Source organism: Saccopteryx bilineata, chromosome 4 (genome assembly GCF_036850765.1).
Source record: "Saccopteryx bilineata isolate mSacBil1 chromosome 4, mSacBil1_pri_phased_curated, whole genome shotgun sequence".
Lineage (NCBI taxonomy): Eukaryota > Metazoa > Chordata > Mammalia > Chiroptera > Emballonuridae > Saccopteryx > Saccopteryx bilineata.
The window spans coordinates 173256583-173274079 of record NC_089493.1 but is presented as its reverse complement, the minus strand read 5'-3'; the positions used below and the strand labels follow the sequence as shown (position 1 = coordinate 173274079).

At 39.8% G+C, this 17497-nt stretch overlaps 2 protein-coding genes across 7 annotated transcripts in view; both read right to left on the bottom strand.

Annotated features, from left to right (window-relative positions):
• LOC136336003 (serine protease inhibitor Kazal-type 6) overlaps window positions 1-17399 on the bottom strand; it is a 47405-nt gene extending 30006 nt beyond the window's left edge. For 3 of the 4 annotated variants that reach the window (XR_010731353.1, XM_066277303.1, XM_066277306.1), the window contains exon 1: window positions 17256-17399. Coding sequence is in view for 3 of the 4 variants with exons in the window: in XM_066277303.1 (XP_066133400.1) it covers window positions 17256-17277 (22 nt within the window). In the remaining variant the exon portion in view is untranslated. Of the gene's footprint in view, window positions 1-14953; window positions 14977-17255 lie in introns of those variants that run through there. The other variant, XM_066277307.1, reaches the window with a different exon arrangement.
• On the bottom strand, window positions 8153-17394 carry LOC136336004 (serine protease inhibitor Kazal-type 14-like). Of its 3 annotated transcripts, none has more exons than XM_066277309.1 (5): window positions 17256-17394; window positions 14235-14358; window positions 12408-12445; window positions 9397-9533; window positions 8153-8388 (listed from the first exon to the last, which is right to left on the bottom strand). In XM_066277309.1, exons 2-5 carry the CDS (start codon window positions 14296-14298, stop codon window positions 8343-8345), a joined length of 285 nt encoding a protein of 94 aa, XP_066133406.1. In that variant the 5' UTR covers window positions 14299-14358; window positions 17256-17394; the 3' UTR covers window positions 8153-8342. The 3 variants fall into 3 exon arrangements, with proteins under 3 accessions (XP_066133406.1, XP_066133407.1, XP_066133405.1); XM_066277310.1 differs by lacking the exon at window positions 17256-17394 and adding an exon at window positions 15697-15724; XM_066277308.1 differs by lacking the exon at window positions 17256-17394 and adding an exon at window positions 14954-15061.
• Window positions 17400-17497: the final 98 nt, after the last annotated feature.

Below are 17497 nucleotides of genomic sequence, written 5' to 3'. Positions count from 1 at the left end.
TTGATTTTGTTTTGTTCTGTTTCTTGATTTCTTTTTTGTTTCATATTCCACATATGAGTAAGATCATATGGTTTTTGTGATTTTTCATTTGATATTATTTACTTAGCATAATACTCTCCAGATCCTTCCATGTTATTGCAAACGGAAATAGTTCACCTTTTTTATGGCCAAGTAGTATTCTATTATATATGTATGGTCTTTTTCATCTGTTCATTCATTGATGGACACTTAGGTCATTTTCATATCTTGGCTATTATAAATAATGATGCAATGAATATATGGGTATATATATATATTTTAATTAGTGTTTTCATATTCTTTGGATAAATACTCAGAAGAGGACTTTTTAGATCAAGAAAAAGTCTGTTTCCCTCGTTGTTTCTGTTATTACTTTTAGCCAAAAGAGAAGTTCGACAGTAGAGAAGTTAGAAGAATAGTTTGATCATATTTACATATACACACTCTCTGTTTGATAGTTTCAGTGGCTTCTAAAATCTATTACATCTAAAACTAAATTTCTCTTGATCGCCACTGAATCTACATCTCTTCCATAACTTTTTATTTGATTAATAGTATCATTATAGATAGGTGTTCATCTCAGAGTTATATTGTTCATATTGCTACACTGTTCTTATATCTCTATATTATCCAGTCATTAAAGTGCATATTTTTCCTTAGTACTATGTCTAAGTAATGAAGAATCATGCATCATTAAGTTTGCAGAGCTCTGATTTTAAAGGCTCAATAATAATAGGGATGCCAAATAGATCACAAAATTCAGAAAATTTTTAATATATAAGTATCCTATACCTTTTCATTCAATGCCAAATACTTGCTTCCCCAATTTTACAGTCATTCTTTGATAATAACTATTTCCAATTATGTCATTTCCTGAGCTCTGCTGGTAACCGCCAGCTAGCTTTACTTATAAGTAAGTCGGAGGAGAAGCAAAATCTTTAAACCACAAAATCAAAATTGTATTTGTTACGCATTTGAACTAATAAAGGACCAGAAGAGATTATGATAATCCGAGGAAGTTCTGTCTTTCTACTTTCTTTGATATGCAGTTGTCATCATGATCAGGGGAGATGAAACACACAGGCAATGGGAGAAGACTCTGCCATGTATTAGTTTATAAAATATTATGAAAAATGTCTAGATCCAAGCTTTATGTTGGCCTTTATGACTCCAATGGTGTGACAGCTCTGAGATAGCTAATTCTTTCATTTATTCCTTTTTTTTATTTGTTGAACAAACACCTACACTATGCCGGGCATTAGCGTAGGTGTAGGGAATGTAGCCATGCGCAATGCTATGCAGTGTCCCTTGCTCTGCTGAAGCTTCCGAACCAGCTAGTCATGAGACCAGGAATGAACAAAATCGTCCTTGTGGTTGGTGCTTAGTTCTCCCAAAGACAGGGAGTTAGCATTATGAAAAGTATCTGAAGCAGATTTAGTTTGGTAATCAGGAAAATCTTCATGAAGAAGAGGGAGCCCTTGGGAAGCTGGCCCCCGCTGGCTCCTCCTTCCTTCCCCTCCGCTGCCAGCGGAAATGGGGTAGCCTGCTATTTCATCTCCCACATCCAGCTCCCACCCTATACTTTCATTCTTCTGGGAACTGGGCGGTGAGTCATACACTGCTGCTTCCCCTGGTTATTACCCAAGGTACGACATCATCCCCAATGTGGCAGCCAGCCCTGGGGAATCCTTCTCCCACGCAACGACTCCTGGGAACTTGCTTACAGAGAGCAGTTTAGGATGAGAAGAACTAGGAATCAAACGGAACCCCTCCAGGTCACCCATTAATCTCTGCTCTGTGCTCTGTTGTCCTAAGTTTTGTTTCGAGTGACTCGGCTGTCCACTTACAGAAGAGAAACATAATTTCTAAGGGCTGAAACAGATTTGAGATGTCATGTAAAGCTTGCACGTGGCTAAGCTCTCCCGGCAACCTCCAGAAGAGCAGTCATTGAAACTTTGCTTGAGTGTTGTTAGTACAGACTTTCCCCTCATCAGGGAAGCACATTCCATTGTTAGACTAGACAATTAGGCAATGCTGCCTTAATTTTAGGGGAGACCTTCTCACTGATGCTTCTCAGTGATCCTAATTTTTCAACTTGAAGCCACAAGGATCACACTGTCTCTCTCTGTCCCTTGATAGGATCTTGATGTCTCCCTCCCTCTCTTCTTCTCTCTCTTTCTTTCTTTCTTGCACAAAATTTTTGAGAAGTGTGAATAAATATTGCATTGTCCTGCTTGGGGTGTGAATCATTCTTTTGTCCTGTATGTCCACACTGTATACACTCCCAGTACCATTAGTCACTTAGTAGCCATCTCGATTAGCAGATGAGCTACCATGGTATCGCAGTACTTGTGTTGTGTTCAGATACCCCTTACTTTACTTAATAATGCCCCCAAAGCTCAAGAGTAGTGATGCTGGCTATTTGGATATACCAAAACAAACAAACAAACAACCCATAAACTGCATCATTTAAGTAAAAAAAGGTATTGTGTATAGGAAAAAACATAGTATATATATAGAGTCTGTTACAACCTGTGATGTCAGGCATCCACTGGGGGGGGGGGGGGAGGAGTCTTGGAATGTACCTCCCGCAGACAAAGGGAGGACTACTGTACATAAGATATAGTGCCATTCACACTGATTCTTTAAACGGTGAGAAAGCAGAAAGAGCCTAATTCTCTCAGCAAGATCTATATTCTTTCTAGCTGAGCTCTCCCCATTTAATCCTAAAGATTCATACCACAGCAAAAGGCCTAGAAAAATGACACAAGCCCTTAATTTAGAGTTCACATGGGTAGACAAAGGTATGTAGGCTAGTATACAGATATTTAAGAAAACTTCACTCACTCCATTTTAGATCAAAGAGAGGTATGAAGAGAGCTGTGCACTTTAAAGTTGAAATGAAAATGGGAAAATGGAAAGGTAGGCCCGTCTATAATTATAACACAGCCAAAGGAAATGTAAGAGAACAACGCATCATACAGAGGCAACAGGACAGGCACTGTCTGAGTGAATCTAATTCAAGGAAACAAATCACACTGCTTCAAGTACTTCACCCTGGTATAAGAACAAGATTAGTCATAACCTAAGATTTAAATACTAGATAATTTAGAAACAACTGAACTGCCAAGGAAAATGAAGATACTGTACATGTTTAGTAGCTATTTTGATACATTCATTCTACATTTTGCACATTATTCACTAAAGATGTTTGTGGGGTTTTTATTTGTCCATAAGAGTTCTTTGTATTGATATATTTCCGATATGAGTCACTTGATGTATATCTGTATTAGAAACATTTTCTCTTAGGTGGCGGCTTTTACCTTTTATTCTACTTATGATGTATTCTGATGAACTGAATGTTAATTTTAATATTGGACAGTTTACTGTATTTTTATTTATGCTTAATAATTTTTTTGCCATTTTAAGCAATATTTGCATACTCTAAGTTTATGAAGATATATTTCCTTCCAAAAGATTTTTGGAATTGGATTTTTTGAATATGAATTGAAATTGAAATTGAGTTAAGATTCACTTACTCTGGTGAGCATACGCAATAGAACTAGCAAAATTTAAAGAGAACATCCTTTCATAATTTTGTTACAGTGTCTTTTTGCCATAAATCAAGTAGCCATATATGTGTGGGTCTGTTTCTGGACTGTGGATTTCATTCCACCTGTCTTTTTGTGTATCTTTGCCCCTCTATTTTCTTTATTATTATTATTTGAGAATAAATCTCATTACCTGGTAGTATAACTCCTCCAGCTTTGTTCTTCCTCAAGATTATCATATCTGGTCTTGATTCCTATTAGAGTTTCATACAAATTTGAAAGTCATATATTATCATTTAAAAAAACTATTATTTGAGTAAGACTATATTGAACTTATAAAACAACATAGAATAAATATACCTCTTTAAATATTAAAATTTTAAATTGATGCATGGGTACATATTCCATGTTTTGTAATATTTTTTAAAAATCTTGATTAATATCTTATAACATTCAGGGTAGAAAGTATACATACCTTTTGTTAGAGTTGCTTTTCTTTATATATTTGTTATTTTTTATATTCTAGGGAAGATCTTTTAAATAAATATTATTTCAATTTATTTATTGCACACATTTAGAATGATATAATTTGTATATTGACTTTGTATTCTGTAAGCTCTCATTTCAAAAGAGCACATACAGTATGACCCTGTTTTTATGATATCATTTCTATCACATTCATAATCTATGTACTTAGTTATTAAGAGAAATAGAAAGAGACAGTTCAGGAAAAATTTTCATCTAAATTAAATGATATGTCTTGGTTATAATGTTTTGTATCATTTATTTTTTAATTAAAATTTAATTTTATGTATTTTGTAATGCTTCTTACAGAGTATATATTACCTTTTCAGAGTAAAAGAATATTAAAATACAAATTAAATTTAAAATAATTAACCACGGTGTAGGTTTGTCTGATCACTTGCATGTTATTCCTGTGAACCTTTTCGGCTGCCTACACAGAATTTTTGTTTGGGAAAATAGATGATAAACAGTTTACCCAGTGTATATTTTGAATTAATTAACTTTCTTTGGGTAAAAAGAAAGGAAAAGAATTCCATAGAATTATAACAGTAATGTTTAGCCCATTAACTGGGTGGAATCATTTCTCTACTCTCTCATCCAATGTGAAGTTGAAGAAATAGACATCAGAAAGTGCTGAAATGTCTCTCGATCTCAAAATCTTCCTTTTGGGGGTTCAGAAATGAAGACTCATAAGTAGGGAATGAAGGAGGGTCCTCTTACTTTTACTGAAGGTTTTGTCCCATTTGTTACTCACCTGGACATCCCTATTTGAAATTTTTTGGAGCTTCACTTCGTGAAATCATGTATTTGCTACTATCACTGTAATTTTAAGTGATGAGAAATCCACAGTTCATGAAGCATTAGCAACTTCCTCGAATTACATTTCTGGTCTATGAGGAATAAAGCCTAGGTCTGGTTATTGGTTTAAACAGCCATGCTTTACTGCCACCTTGTGGGCAAATAGGGATTATTACAAGTGCTGTAAAAGTTCACCATGGTTGAAGTTGGGCTTTTGGGAATGCCTGTGGCAGATGAAATAGTCTTGTAAGTCATACTAAGATGTTCGTATTATAGCTCACAGGGATAGTGATCTTTTAAACAGATCGTATTTTAATGATACTATGATGAAGGCAAGATTATGGTTGGAAGAATAAATAGAGGCTGAAGTAACAGTTAAGAATATAAAAATAACCTATTAAAACATGGTGAAGATGAATTAAATAGATGCTCATGGGTTTAACTGATATTTGATATTTAAGATAAAATGAGGAATTTAAATATATATAGGGAACAATTATTGAAATTGATTTTGAGTGAGAAAGGACCCAGAGAGAATAGTGACATTGACTTTCAAAACATGGAGGAGCACATTTAGAAAAAAAATACAGGACTTATGTTTGATAGATTGATTTTAAAGATTCTATGAGCTACTAAATCCAAGGTGTCTAGCCTGACCTGTAATGGCGCAGTGGATAAAGTGTCAACCTGGAACACTGAGGTTGCCAGTTCAAAACCCTGGGCTTATCTGGTCAAGGCACATATGGGAGTCAATGCTTCCTGCTCCTCCCCATTCTCTCTCTCTCTTTCTCTCTTCTTTCTCAAATAAATAAATAAAATCTTAAATAAACCAAAGTGTCTAGTGTCTGATGCTACAGATGGGCACAGCCTCATGATGGGGATATGTGAGTTATAAGTATATAGGCAACAGAGCAATTATGGATGTGAGTGGGATTGTCAAATAGAGAAAGAAAGATTGAGAAACAGAAGATATCAATAACAAAAACAAGAAGTGTCTACCTGAGCTAGGAACACTAAGAGGGCAGTTCCTTTTATGTTGATCGTGGTAGGAGATGTGTAGAAATGATCAGCTTCTAGGGGTTGCACGGAGAGGAGAGAAGTCCTGTGTCTGGATAAATATGCCGATCTCACTTCTCTCTTAAGAAATGTCTACTATCAAATGGCAGGAAAAAAATGTTAGTAAGAAAGTCTTTTTTACTTTCGTGTATAACAAATTCAAGTAAGTACTATATTACCCACTGGAAAAAATTTTGTACTATTACAAAGCACAGTCTGATCATCTGGAATCCTTAGAAAATGAGAAGAATGGCATTGTAATCCAGCCTAGACTCCAGGAGGCATTAGAGGAAAACATGACTACTGCCGTCTCTTGGTATCTACAGGAGATTGGTTCCAGGACCCCCCTGCTGATAACAAAATCTGCAGGTGCTCAAGTCTCTTGTATGAAGTGGCAAGTATTTGCATATAACCTACTCACATCACCCCGTATACTTTAAATCATCTCTAGATTACTTATAACACCTAGCACAATGTAAATGCTATGAAAATAGTTGTTATACTGTATTGTTTAGGGAATCACGACAATAAAAAAGTCTGCACATGCTCAGTACAGAGGGAACCATGGTAGTAAGGACATACTACACACATCAGCAACAATGTAACATTTTTTTCAAATATTTTTGATCCGTGATTGGTTGAATCATGAGTAGTGATTCACCTGGGGACACCTGGGGATACAGAGGGCCAACCTATTCAATGATGTAATAAATATAAAGCTAACCTTTACTTTCAGATAATATGGAGTAAGAGAAACTAGATATACCTCCTACCTGCAAACACAACAACAAAAATCAGATAAAAAATATATGAAACCATGACACTAGACATCAAGCAAAAGAGATGGTGATTCCTGAGATATGGGAAATAAATATGGTGAGATCTGTAATTGGCCTTGGTCTCTGCATTGTGAGAGATCTTAGGAATAGAAACAGGGGACTCAGATGGAGCATGTGGTTTCCCTGAATGGAAGAGACAGAGCTCAGGGGAGAGAGATCAAAGCTGCTGTCGTCTGCCAGATGAGGCCCTAGAAAGCTGGACAGAAAGCTCAACAGTTTCTGATGAGTGCTTATCCATGAGGAAGCTACCAAAGCCAAGAAAGAACCACAGGGGAGGGCTGAACATCTCAGAGCCCCGATCTCATCTAGGGCTGGCAGGCATCAGTGCCTGTTCCCATCAATTGGGCTAGAAAATATTGTAATTCATGGAGCATTGAGTAAGGTACGCACAGGGTCTTGCCTCAGTAATGAGGAACAATTAGCCTACTTAGTGAACACTGCGCTGGTCTGGCCTAAACAACTCTTAAAAGCAATAATCTGGAGGATCAGATCATTTCCATGGAATTGGTATGTCTCAGAACAAAGCTCAAAAACTTCTAGAAATGCAAACACCTTCAGAACCAAACAAGATAAGATTCATACAGTCTGGTATCTTAAGATATAATCCATAATGAGAAGAAAAATAAAACAACCCAAATCAACCCAGAACTGATGGATCTTAGAATTAGCAGGTAAAATCATAAAAAATCATTATTGTAACTATATTACAGTTATAATAACTCTTTCTTAAAAAGCTTAGAACTATGGAAGATATAAATCAAACTTGTAGAGATGAAATAGAAATGTTTACAAAGAAAAAGAAAATATACTGGGTGACATTAATGGCAAATGAACTATTGCACAAGAAAGAATTGGTGAGCAGGAAGTCCAAGCAATCATGCCAGACAATAGTCTTCCCTGGAGTTGCTGGTGTTCCAGCTTGGCCCAAGACTTGAAGCAACGGCACATTGTCAAGAGAGAGAATATTTCATTTTTTCCAGAACTATTTGCTTTTCATATTTTAAAGATGATAGATGGAAGGTGACTGTTTAATTTTTACCAGAAATGTGTCCACCATATTATCTAAGGAGATTGCAGAAAGCAGGCATAATGTATGGCCAGAATGTGCACAGCACTCTATGATTCTTTTTTTTTTTTTTAATGCCAAAGGAATATGGAAGAAATTTCTGTTAAGTTTCTTGGAAGGCACCTGGAACCTTTACATAGATCACTCCACTGTTCACAGTATCAGAGATCTGATTAATCCTGATGTTTGTCTTGGACCCTTGGCTCCAATGTTTAATTTGTTCTACTTCTGAGACTTGAGACACAAATATAAAACCCAAGTAAAGTCAAGACTTTCAGAAAAGTTTATTTATTAGGGAGACTGGGGAAGGCAATGAGGGAAGAGGTTTAAAGAAGGGAGCTTTAGCTATCTAATACAAACTCAGTAAGGGGCAGCTCTCTGTCACCTAGAACACACACAGGGAGAGGAAACGGACAGTTGAGTTGCAAGAGGACGACTATCAGGATGGAGAAAAAGAAGGCATCTTCTTTCACATCGCAGTCTGCTTAGCTAGCATTTTCCATCATGCAGATACCTAATACTCCCTCTAGATTTCCTAAAGGAAGAGTAAGAATAAATATTTCAGTAAATGATAGAATGTTAGAGCTACAAAAATGCTTTAAAAATTATCTTACCTATCACCCTTATTTTGTATTTGAGGAAACTTAGAGCCAGAGCAAAAGGGGGAAGGGACTGAATACAAAAGCCAGGTTATTGGATTTCCTGCCCAGTTATCCTTACATGATCCTAAGATGTCACTGAAGATATCATGACTTATGCTACAAACTCTTTGAAAATAGGTTATTGAATCAGTCCTGAGCTTGTGATATATGAGACATGTCAAGCCTCATCTAACCTCTCAATATTCTCACACTTTGGCTGAATTACCTATTAGTGGGGACAACCTGGGGTTTAAACACTCTTGTCACTGCTCCGTGAATAAATTAAAAAATAATTATTGGGTGAAGGGCTCCAGTCTGATGCCATAGGAATCATTTTTCTCTCTGTGAACTGTCCTGGCTTCTATAGAGATCAGGCCTGAAGACAAGGTTTTGTGAGATCTCAGTATTTAATCACTGAGAGTCATGTCACAGAAATTAAAAAAATAAAAACAAAAACTAAACACTCACTCTTAGGTAAAGGGCCCAAGCTTGGCTGTCCCTCATCCTAGCTCAGAGTTTCAAACACATTCAGACACAAAGTATAAAGATATCTGAGATTAGGCAAAACCACCATTTGTCTTAAAAGCAAAGAATTTCAGGGCTCGAAGGGATATTTGAAGCTTCACGTGCAAATCCATTGATGGGCATCAGGGAAGGAGAGGGCTCAGTGAGGAGAAAGGAGTTGACGGGCACCACTGAACACATGAGTCTGCTTTGTACTCCAGTGGATGTTATATGGCCACATGCTCTTCTCAGAGAGGACTGATCATTATCTGTGCAAACTAGAGCCAGTTCCCAGCATCAAGGTGGATGTATTTGGTGGAGGAAGTAGATAGTAATGGCTACAGGCTAAGCTTTTTCATTGTTCTTTTTTGTTGTTGTTGTCCCCAAATAGTACTCACAAGCTCTCAATGCACAAGATGCAGGGGTTTTCATAGGTCACCAGATTGGTGCCACAGATCGGTTGATATATACCAACACAGGGGTTCACTGTTCCTTTGAACCAGCCCAAGTCTACTTTTCTATATGGACATTTCACCTGAAATGTAGTTGGAAAGGATGATACAATTAGAGTCATGCTCACAGACAGGTAGCTTCCCTCTGGACTTTAGTAGGAAAATCTAAACGTAGCCAGGATCATATCTCAGTCTCCCCAAAGCTCTCATACCTCTTCCCTCCACAAAGCAATGGGACCAGAACCTGCATATAGCCCATCTGATAGCAACGTGATGCTGTCATTGTCAGCACTAGAGAACTGAGCCCTGCTATGCTAGAGTCAGAACGGAAGAGTGGATAGGTGGACTGTATCTGGGAAATTTAGTTTCTCTCTCAATCTCCTTTGAGATTGAGACTATTAGATCTGGGAATACTCTTGGAGGTTTTCTATGCCAACTCAGCTAAGGAAACAAAAGCCCCATGATTGGAAAAGATGCTTCACTGAAATCTGTATGCCTTGATTTAAAATATTAACTATATTTTATCCACTCTTGAAATCCCTGAGCCAGCTCTTAAGTTTAAGGTTGTGAAATGTGGGATCATTTAGAATAACTCTCTGGCCTTGTAGGGAAAACAGAAGACAAAGGGAAGAGACATATGTCCTCAGGGGTGAGAGCCCATGTCTACTGGCAAGGCTCCTGTCAGTGATGGCTTGAAGCAGTGACTGGGATGATGGCTTGTGGATGGTGGTCTCAGGGGCTCTAAGAGAGCCAAACGATAGATAACGTCCCTCTGATAAGGTGGAAGAGAGTTCGGGCTTAGTGTTTAGATAAAGAGGAATGTATTAGAGCTTAGAAACTCTTCCTCCTTTTTCCCTTATCTCTCCAACACCACCCCATGGCCAGGTCTCCATTATTTGCCTCCTGTACCTGTCACCCAACTAATCCCTCCCCTTTTGCTATTCCCCATGTCTTCTAGTTTCCATAATTTAAACATAAATTGAAACATTTTATTCCATTGATTACAAATCTTTAACTACACTTCATTTCACATTTAAAAAATTGTTCGTGGTCCCGGACAGAGGACCCCACATGATCTGGACCTTCTCAACTTTTCCAACCTTACCTTACCCCACCTTGCTCTTTGCTTTTTCATTTCTTCCCCCAACATGCTCCATGTTCCCTCATCTTGGGGTCTTCTAGTTTGTCTTGACCACCTTGTCAAACTTATTTCTTTCCTCCTGCACCTAAACTCATCCTACCTTTAAAACTTAGGTTATAACTTACTGTCTCAGAGATATTTCTCAAAATACAATCCCAACAATTCATTCTTCTTTATACCTCTAATCAGTGTGTCACAAAGCATTTGTGTAATTATTTGACTAATTCTACACCGCCAAAGGATTCTAAGCCCATAGGGGTGAGATCTATGTCTGATTAGACTAATATTGTGTGCCCAGCCCATAGATTGCCACTTAGTCATTGCATAAATATTTGCAACCTGAACAAGATGTAAAATAGTTTAATCAGAATCAGTAGAGAGTAAGCAAATTTTTAAAAAAGCAAGAATGCCCAATCTCACTGTCTATAAATATAGCTTCTTTTTTTTTTCTCTATCTTGGGTGAGAAGTGTTCATCGGGGAGGGATTCATGTACTGCCGTAAGTATAGCGTCTGCGGCACGCCCTTCCCTCTCTGTGACCCCTCCAGTCGTCCAGGTGTTCAATCAGTGACTCAAGCAGGTAAAGTGTTCCCCACTACTCTCCACCTGTGTGGCTCCTTTTCACCCTTCAGGTCTCAGCCTTCAATATGCTCATGCCACAGGGGTCATCATGTATCACATTGTTGTTGAGCTTGTATCTCTACTCCTCATAGATATTTTTTCGCACACCATCCTACAGGTTTTATTTATAAAATTTACTATAAATAACAGTTGTCCCTTTCCTTTTTTTTCCCTCTGGCTATTTGTCAGCTTCATAAGAGAAGGGAATAGGTCTGTTTTCCTCAGTATTGAATCCTAAGGCATAGCACAGAAGATGAGTAAATATTCCTTAAAGATAACAAGAATGAGTTGATTTTATTTATGGGTTGGTGGGCTTGGGAGAGGAAAATGCTCAGGCTGAACTCTCTGAGACTGGAGGGTACATCCTGGATATGTTCTCCAGGTTTTTGCTGGAGCTACAGCCTCTGCCATGTTCTCCACTCTCATCTATGGGTCCCTTGAATACCAAGCCCTCCTCAAAAGGCCTTTCTCACCTGTCAACTCATAATTGGCTTTTCAAAGAAGTACAACTTAAAATTTACAAATGAGGCAAGACCTTAAAAGAGTAAAAACTCCTCAAATAAAGCACCTCAGTGATGTAAATCTACAGCAAAGGGGAAAAAATAGTCACCTCTCATCATCCTTTCTCCTCACATATCACTTATCAGCTTCATAATGTATTTAATCCTTAGAGGGGTAGGTTAAAATGAAAGGAGTGTCCCCTTGATTTTGTCTCATTTAAGCTGCAGACCCAATTTGAGACTCAGTTTAAGGATTTCCTATTATTTCATATATTCTTCAATCCATGTCTCAAATGTTCCCTATTTGCAACTCGCATGGGCATTCTCTGCACATCTCAGAGCATTTGGGAGCATTCCCAACCCCAAATTGTGAGGTCTTTGAGAGGAAACCCTGTGTTATACCCAAATCTGGGAGCTCTTAAGACCCTGCCCTGCCCCTGGCGATCATCGGTGCTCATAAACACTTCCCAGGTGCCATGGAGGGTTCTCTGGTGGACATAGGACCAAATCCCAGCATGGTTCTCAGTTTGGATCACTCTACCCTAGGCTCCTACAGCTGAGTGAATCTGTCACATTCATATGATTGGTCCTCGAAGAATGCTGCAGTGACCTCGCTGCAGTAAGCCTTCTACAACAGCAATTCCAAAGAAAGCTCAGATAAGAACCTGGTTCCTGGCAAACCTAGTGGAACATTACCTTAAAACTCCCATGTGGTGGCCACCATCGTGGAGGGCCTGAAACCAAGACATACTGAAAATAGTTACAGAATCTAAGATCTGATAAAGTATAGATTAATTTTGGTTGATTAAGAATTCTTCATCTGGACCCTGGCTAGTTGGCCTAGTGGTAGAGTGTCAGCCAGGTTCAATTCCCAGTCAGGAAACACAGGAAAAGTGACCATCTGCTTCTCCACTTCTTCCCCTTCACCTTCTCTCTCTCTTCCTCTCCTACAGCCATGGTTCCATTGGAGAGAGTTGGCCCCGATGCTGAGGATGGCTCCATGGCCTCTGCTTCTGGTGCTAAGAGCTTGGTTACTGAGCAATGGAGCAACTCCTCAGATGGGCAGAGTATCACCTCCTGGTGGGCTTGCCAGGTGGATGCTGGTCAGGGTGTATGCAGAAGTCTGTCTCTCTGCCTCCCCTCCTCTCACTGAGTTTTTTTTTTTTTAAATCCTTCATTTGGAATAAATGCATTCTAAATTATTACCAAGGAAGCCTGCAACCATTTAAAACTTGCTTCATTTTTTTTCCATGTATCCACTTATTTTTTTTTCAAAATGTCTAACAAGCCTTCTTCTCCTGATAGATAATCAGCAGAGGACTGTGTAGATGCATCACTGTTCTCATAAACATTGCCAACCCAGTATAGCAAATTACATTTTAAGAACAGTAATTAGCCTGGGCTTGAGTGTAGTCAGAACTGGCTGCCCATATGTGAAAGAAATTAAGACATGCTAGAACTTTAAGAAACATTTTAGCCTACCTCACCTCCTATTTTACAGAGAGGGGAAAGAGCCTTGCTTCCGAAATGCCTAGGGATTCGTGGCAGAGATGTGAAAAGTCACAGTGAAGAGTCCAAAGAAGGCTCAGTGACTTTATAACTCTCACCATGACTCTTCTCTGAAAGAGAACACAAAAGATAATGACCCACTCAAGTACATGGCAAAGCATTTTCTTTCTTTCTTTCTTTTTCTTTTTTATTAAGTGAGAGGTGGGAGACAGGGAGGCAGAGACAGACTCCCATATACGCCCCATCTGGGATCCACCCAGCAAGTCCCCTACTAGGTGATGCTCTCCCCATCTGGGGCCACTGCTCCATTGCTCGGCCACTGAGCTATTTCAGTGCCTAAGTGAGGCCACTGAGCCATGCTCAGCTCCCAGGGCCAAATTGCTAAAACTGTTCGAGCCATGGCTGCAGGAGGGGAGGAGAGAGAATGCGAGAGAAAGAGAGAAAGAGAAGAGGGAGGAAGAGGGGTGGAGAAGCAGAAGGTTGCTTCTTCTGTGTGCCCTGACCAGGAATTGAGCCTGGGACTTCCAGACACTGGCCGACACTCTACTGCTGAGTCAACCAGCCAGGACTGCAAAGCATTTTCAAAAGTTCCGACTTTCTGAGATGCTCTGTGATATAGGCATATTGCCAATCACTTTCACATGTCGCCTCTCTGAATTACCCCAAACCCCCTGTTCTCCTTGTTTTAGGTCTCATAATCTGCATTAATATATAGAAAAACCAAGGCCCCAGCCCAATGGCCCAGACCCCTTTTTTGGGGGAGAGGAGAACTATACTCCATTGTCTTTCTCTATATATAGATGCAGATAAATAGATATAGTAAAATGAAGCACTTCAATAAATACACTGCTCTCAAAAATTAGGGTATATTTCAAAATGAGTATGAAGCTATAAAATATCTCCTAATTTTTGTGAGAAGTGTAAATAAGAATATCAGAGCATTCTATTTCAGATCACTGTGTTAGAGCCCACACATCCACCTACATGCCTTCCTAAACCAGCCAGATTACTCACCACAAAACACCCAGTGAATCACGTTGAAGAACAAAAATGAGAGTATTGGGGAAAACGTGGCCATTTCTCCTCCTGGAGTGTTCCTAAAATGATGCTCTGGGATACTATCTCAGGACGCTGCCCTCTAGTACAATCATGAAAGCAAAGATAATTAGAGTATGAAGACCACCATGACATAAATATCCTTCCCTACTCTACCCATTGTAAATTCTGCACACCACACTTGGACCGTCCAGTCCCAACCTTCCCCAAGAGCAAACACTCAGGAAAAGTTAAACCTTGCTTACAAATAGAAGCATAGACCTCAGTGACAGATCTGTGACTACTCAAGACAGATTGTATTATTTTAGTTTGAAGGCATTTTAGGAGTCTTCAAAAGGCATCTCCTGCCTGACCAGGTGGTGGCGCAGTGGATAGAGTGTCGGACTGGGATGCAGAGGACTCAGGTTCAAGACCCCGAGGTTGCCAGCTTGAGCGTGGACTCATCTGGTTTGAGCAAAGCTCACCAGCTTGGACCCAAGGCCACTGGCTTGAGCAAGGGGTTACTCAGTCTGCTATAGCCCCACCGTCAAGGCACATATGAAAAAGCAATCAATGAACAACTAAGGTGCCACAATGAAAAATTAATGCTTCTCATCTCTCTCCCTTCCTGTCTGTCCCTATCTATACATTTCTCTGACACTCTGTCTTTGTCAAAAAATAAAAAGGCATCTCCTTACCTGAAGATGTGCCCATTTTTTTCTTTCTGTAGGGAGCTATAGAGGCCATGATGAGGCCAAGAGCTTCCCAACAGAGGAAACAAGGCTGTACCAGTTTAGAGAGCAGAGATTATGTCTTTGGATTGAGACAAAGATTTCTAAGATTCCAGGCATACTTAGTTATGCTGAAAATCTTACTGGGCATGCTTGACTCTCTTAGAGCATTCTCAGAGGGGACATGGGAGAAAAACCATTTCATGCTGTCGCATGAGGCACCCAAAGATATTTCTGTCTAGACTCAGAAAAAGAGAAGTCAGTGAGCAAATCTTACAGAGGGCTTGCCTTCCCATTGGCAGCCTTTCCACCCCTGGAGATGGTGCACTCAAGTTCTAGAGCTTGATCAGAAGCATTGCTGTCTCCTGTCTTCCTAATGCCGCCAAAGCGACCTGGTCCTCCCTACGTCCTGCGGACTTTTTGTCTCTGCTCTGTAGCCAGTGTCCATAGGGAATCTGCATAACCTCGTTGCGGCTGTGCTATGGGGGACATGAACTGTCTCCTCAGGACTGCACTCCTCAGGATGGTTGGCTGTCCCTGGTACAACGTCCAGCGCTGTCGGCTCTGGCTGATCCTGAGGCAATCTAGGACACCCTGTTTTTGGTAAGCACACCCCTATCTCTTCCTGACATCCTCCCCAGATGCCTTCTGGATGGGAGCAGCCACAGTGAAAGATACAACTCTATGCACGCACGATGCCAGATGCTCACCCCTTCTACCACATACGTCCCAGTTGACCCACCTCAGAAAAAAGAGAAAAGGAAGAAGAGAGTTGTGACATGCTTTTGTGACTGGTGACTCTCATTTAAGGAGCACGTGTTAGGGCCTCAGGAGGTGACAGAGTAGCTGCGTGGGAGGGAGGCACTGAGCCATGGTGTGCCGGGCTAGGCAGACCCTTGGGGGTCCAACATTCAGATCCCCTCAAAGTTAAACCTCAGCGGGAGGCATTGGGCAGGACATGGGGGGGTGGACAGAGTAGCCTTTGGCCGGCATTCCAAAGAGGCAATGGCACGAGGAGACACATCCCAGGAGGAAAGAGCATGGCAGAAAAAGCATAACGTGTTCCACAATGATAATTAGTACCTTCAGCCAGAACACAAGATTTGGAAACAGCTGGGGAAGAGAGAAGGCTGCAGTGTTGGATGAGGGGATGGATGGGGTAGGCAGTGGGTCCAGCTTTGCCCCTGTATCAGCCTTTGCAGCAGGGCTGCTGGGAAGAGCTGTTATCAGAGCTGTTTTCTCCTGTTCTCTGAACTTCCTGCCTCTATCCTCCTTTCTGTAAAGAGCAATTGTTTTTATACCAAGGAAATATGAAAACAGATAAATAAGATATATGAAGACGTGAAATCTCCAAACCCAGAGATAACTGCTAAATATATGCTGAACTATATCATCATTCCAGATATATATATAGATATAGATATATAGATATATAGATATACACACTTGTGAACATATATAGGTTCATATCATCATATTCAAATTTGGTAGTATGTGTTGTTTTCTGCTTTTTTTACTTAGACACGTGCTGTGACATTTTCTTGAGCTTTAAAAATATTGATATGGAACATGAATTCAGATGCCTCATGTCATGTTTCACCACATATATGGATATTATATTAATAATCTTCCATTCCTGCTCAGTTAGGTTGATTCCAACTTTCACTATTATTAACAATGCTGGAGTGAACAAACATTTATTTACTTCAGTTAATTTATCTCTCATTATTTCATTTGCATAAATGCTAAAATCAAGCCTACTAAACCCTTCCAGAACAGGTCACCTAGAAGATGAAACAGGTGTTTTTCATCCACCTCGTGGGCTCTGCACTTAGAATCTAACACGGAGCATTCTGAACATACCCTGTCACCTTCCTAAGTGAATCGTTTCCCCCACCCCATTCAGAGAGGTCGAGGCACCCCTTGTTTGGAAGGGATTCTGGACAGAATAAAAACAGAAGACATAGTTATACTATCTTGTCAATTTGGAAAATAACTTCTTTTCTCTGGATAGAATTTTCCCATTTGCACAGTAGGATAAACAAACCTTCCTTAGAGGGCTCTTTGGAGGTTTAGCTGAGCTAATGTTTAAACAGCTTGGAAAACTCCCTGACACAGATGACTCACCGATAGATACTATTTATTTTGGCTCTTTCTTTGTCACAGCGACTGACATGCGGGCTCAGAGCCCCAGATTCAGGGCACTCCATGAATATTCAAAGAGAATAACAAATATGACATTACTTCCCACCTGAGAAAAATGACTTACTTTGTTTTCCACTTTGCTTCATCGCAGATGTGATTAGCAGAGTATCCCTGGTGAAGTGGGTCCCCGTGGGCCTCTGCTATCTGGGATCCTGATTTGCCAGGGCTTGTGTGGGACACTGGGGACACAGCAGTGAAGGGACTCACACCTTCCTCACCCTAATGGAAGAGAATCGTTAAGCAAATAATTACCCGCAGAAGGCAGACCTGAGGAAGGAATTTCCAATATTTAAGTTTTCTGAATCT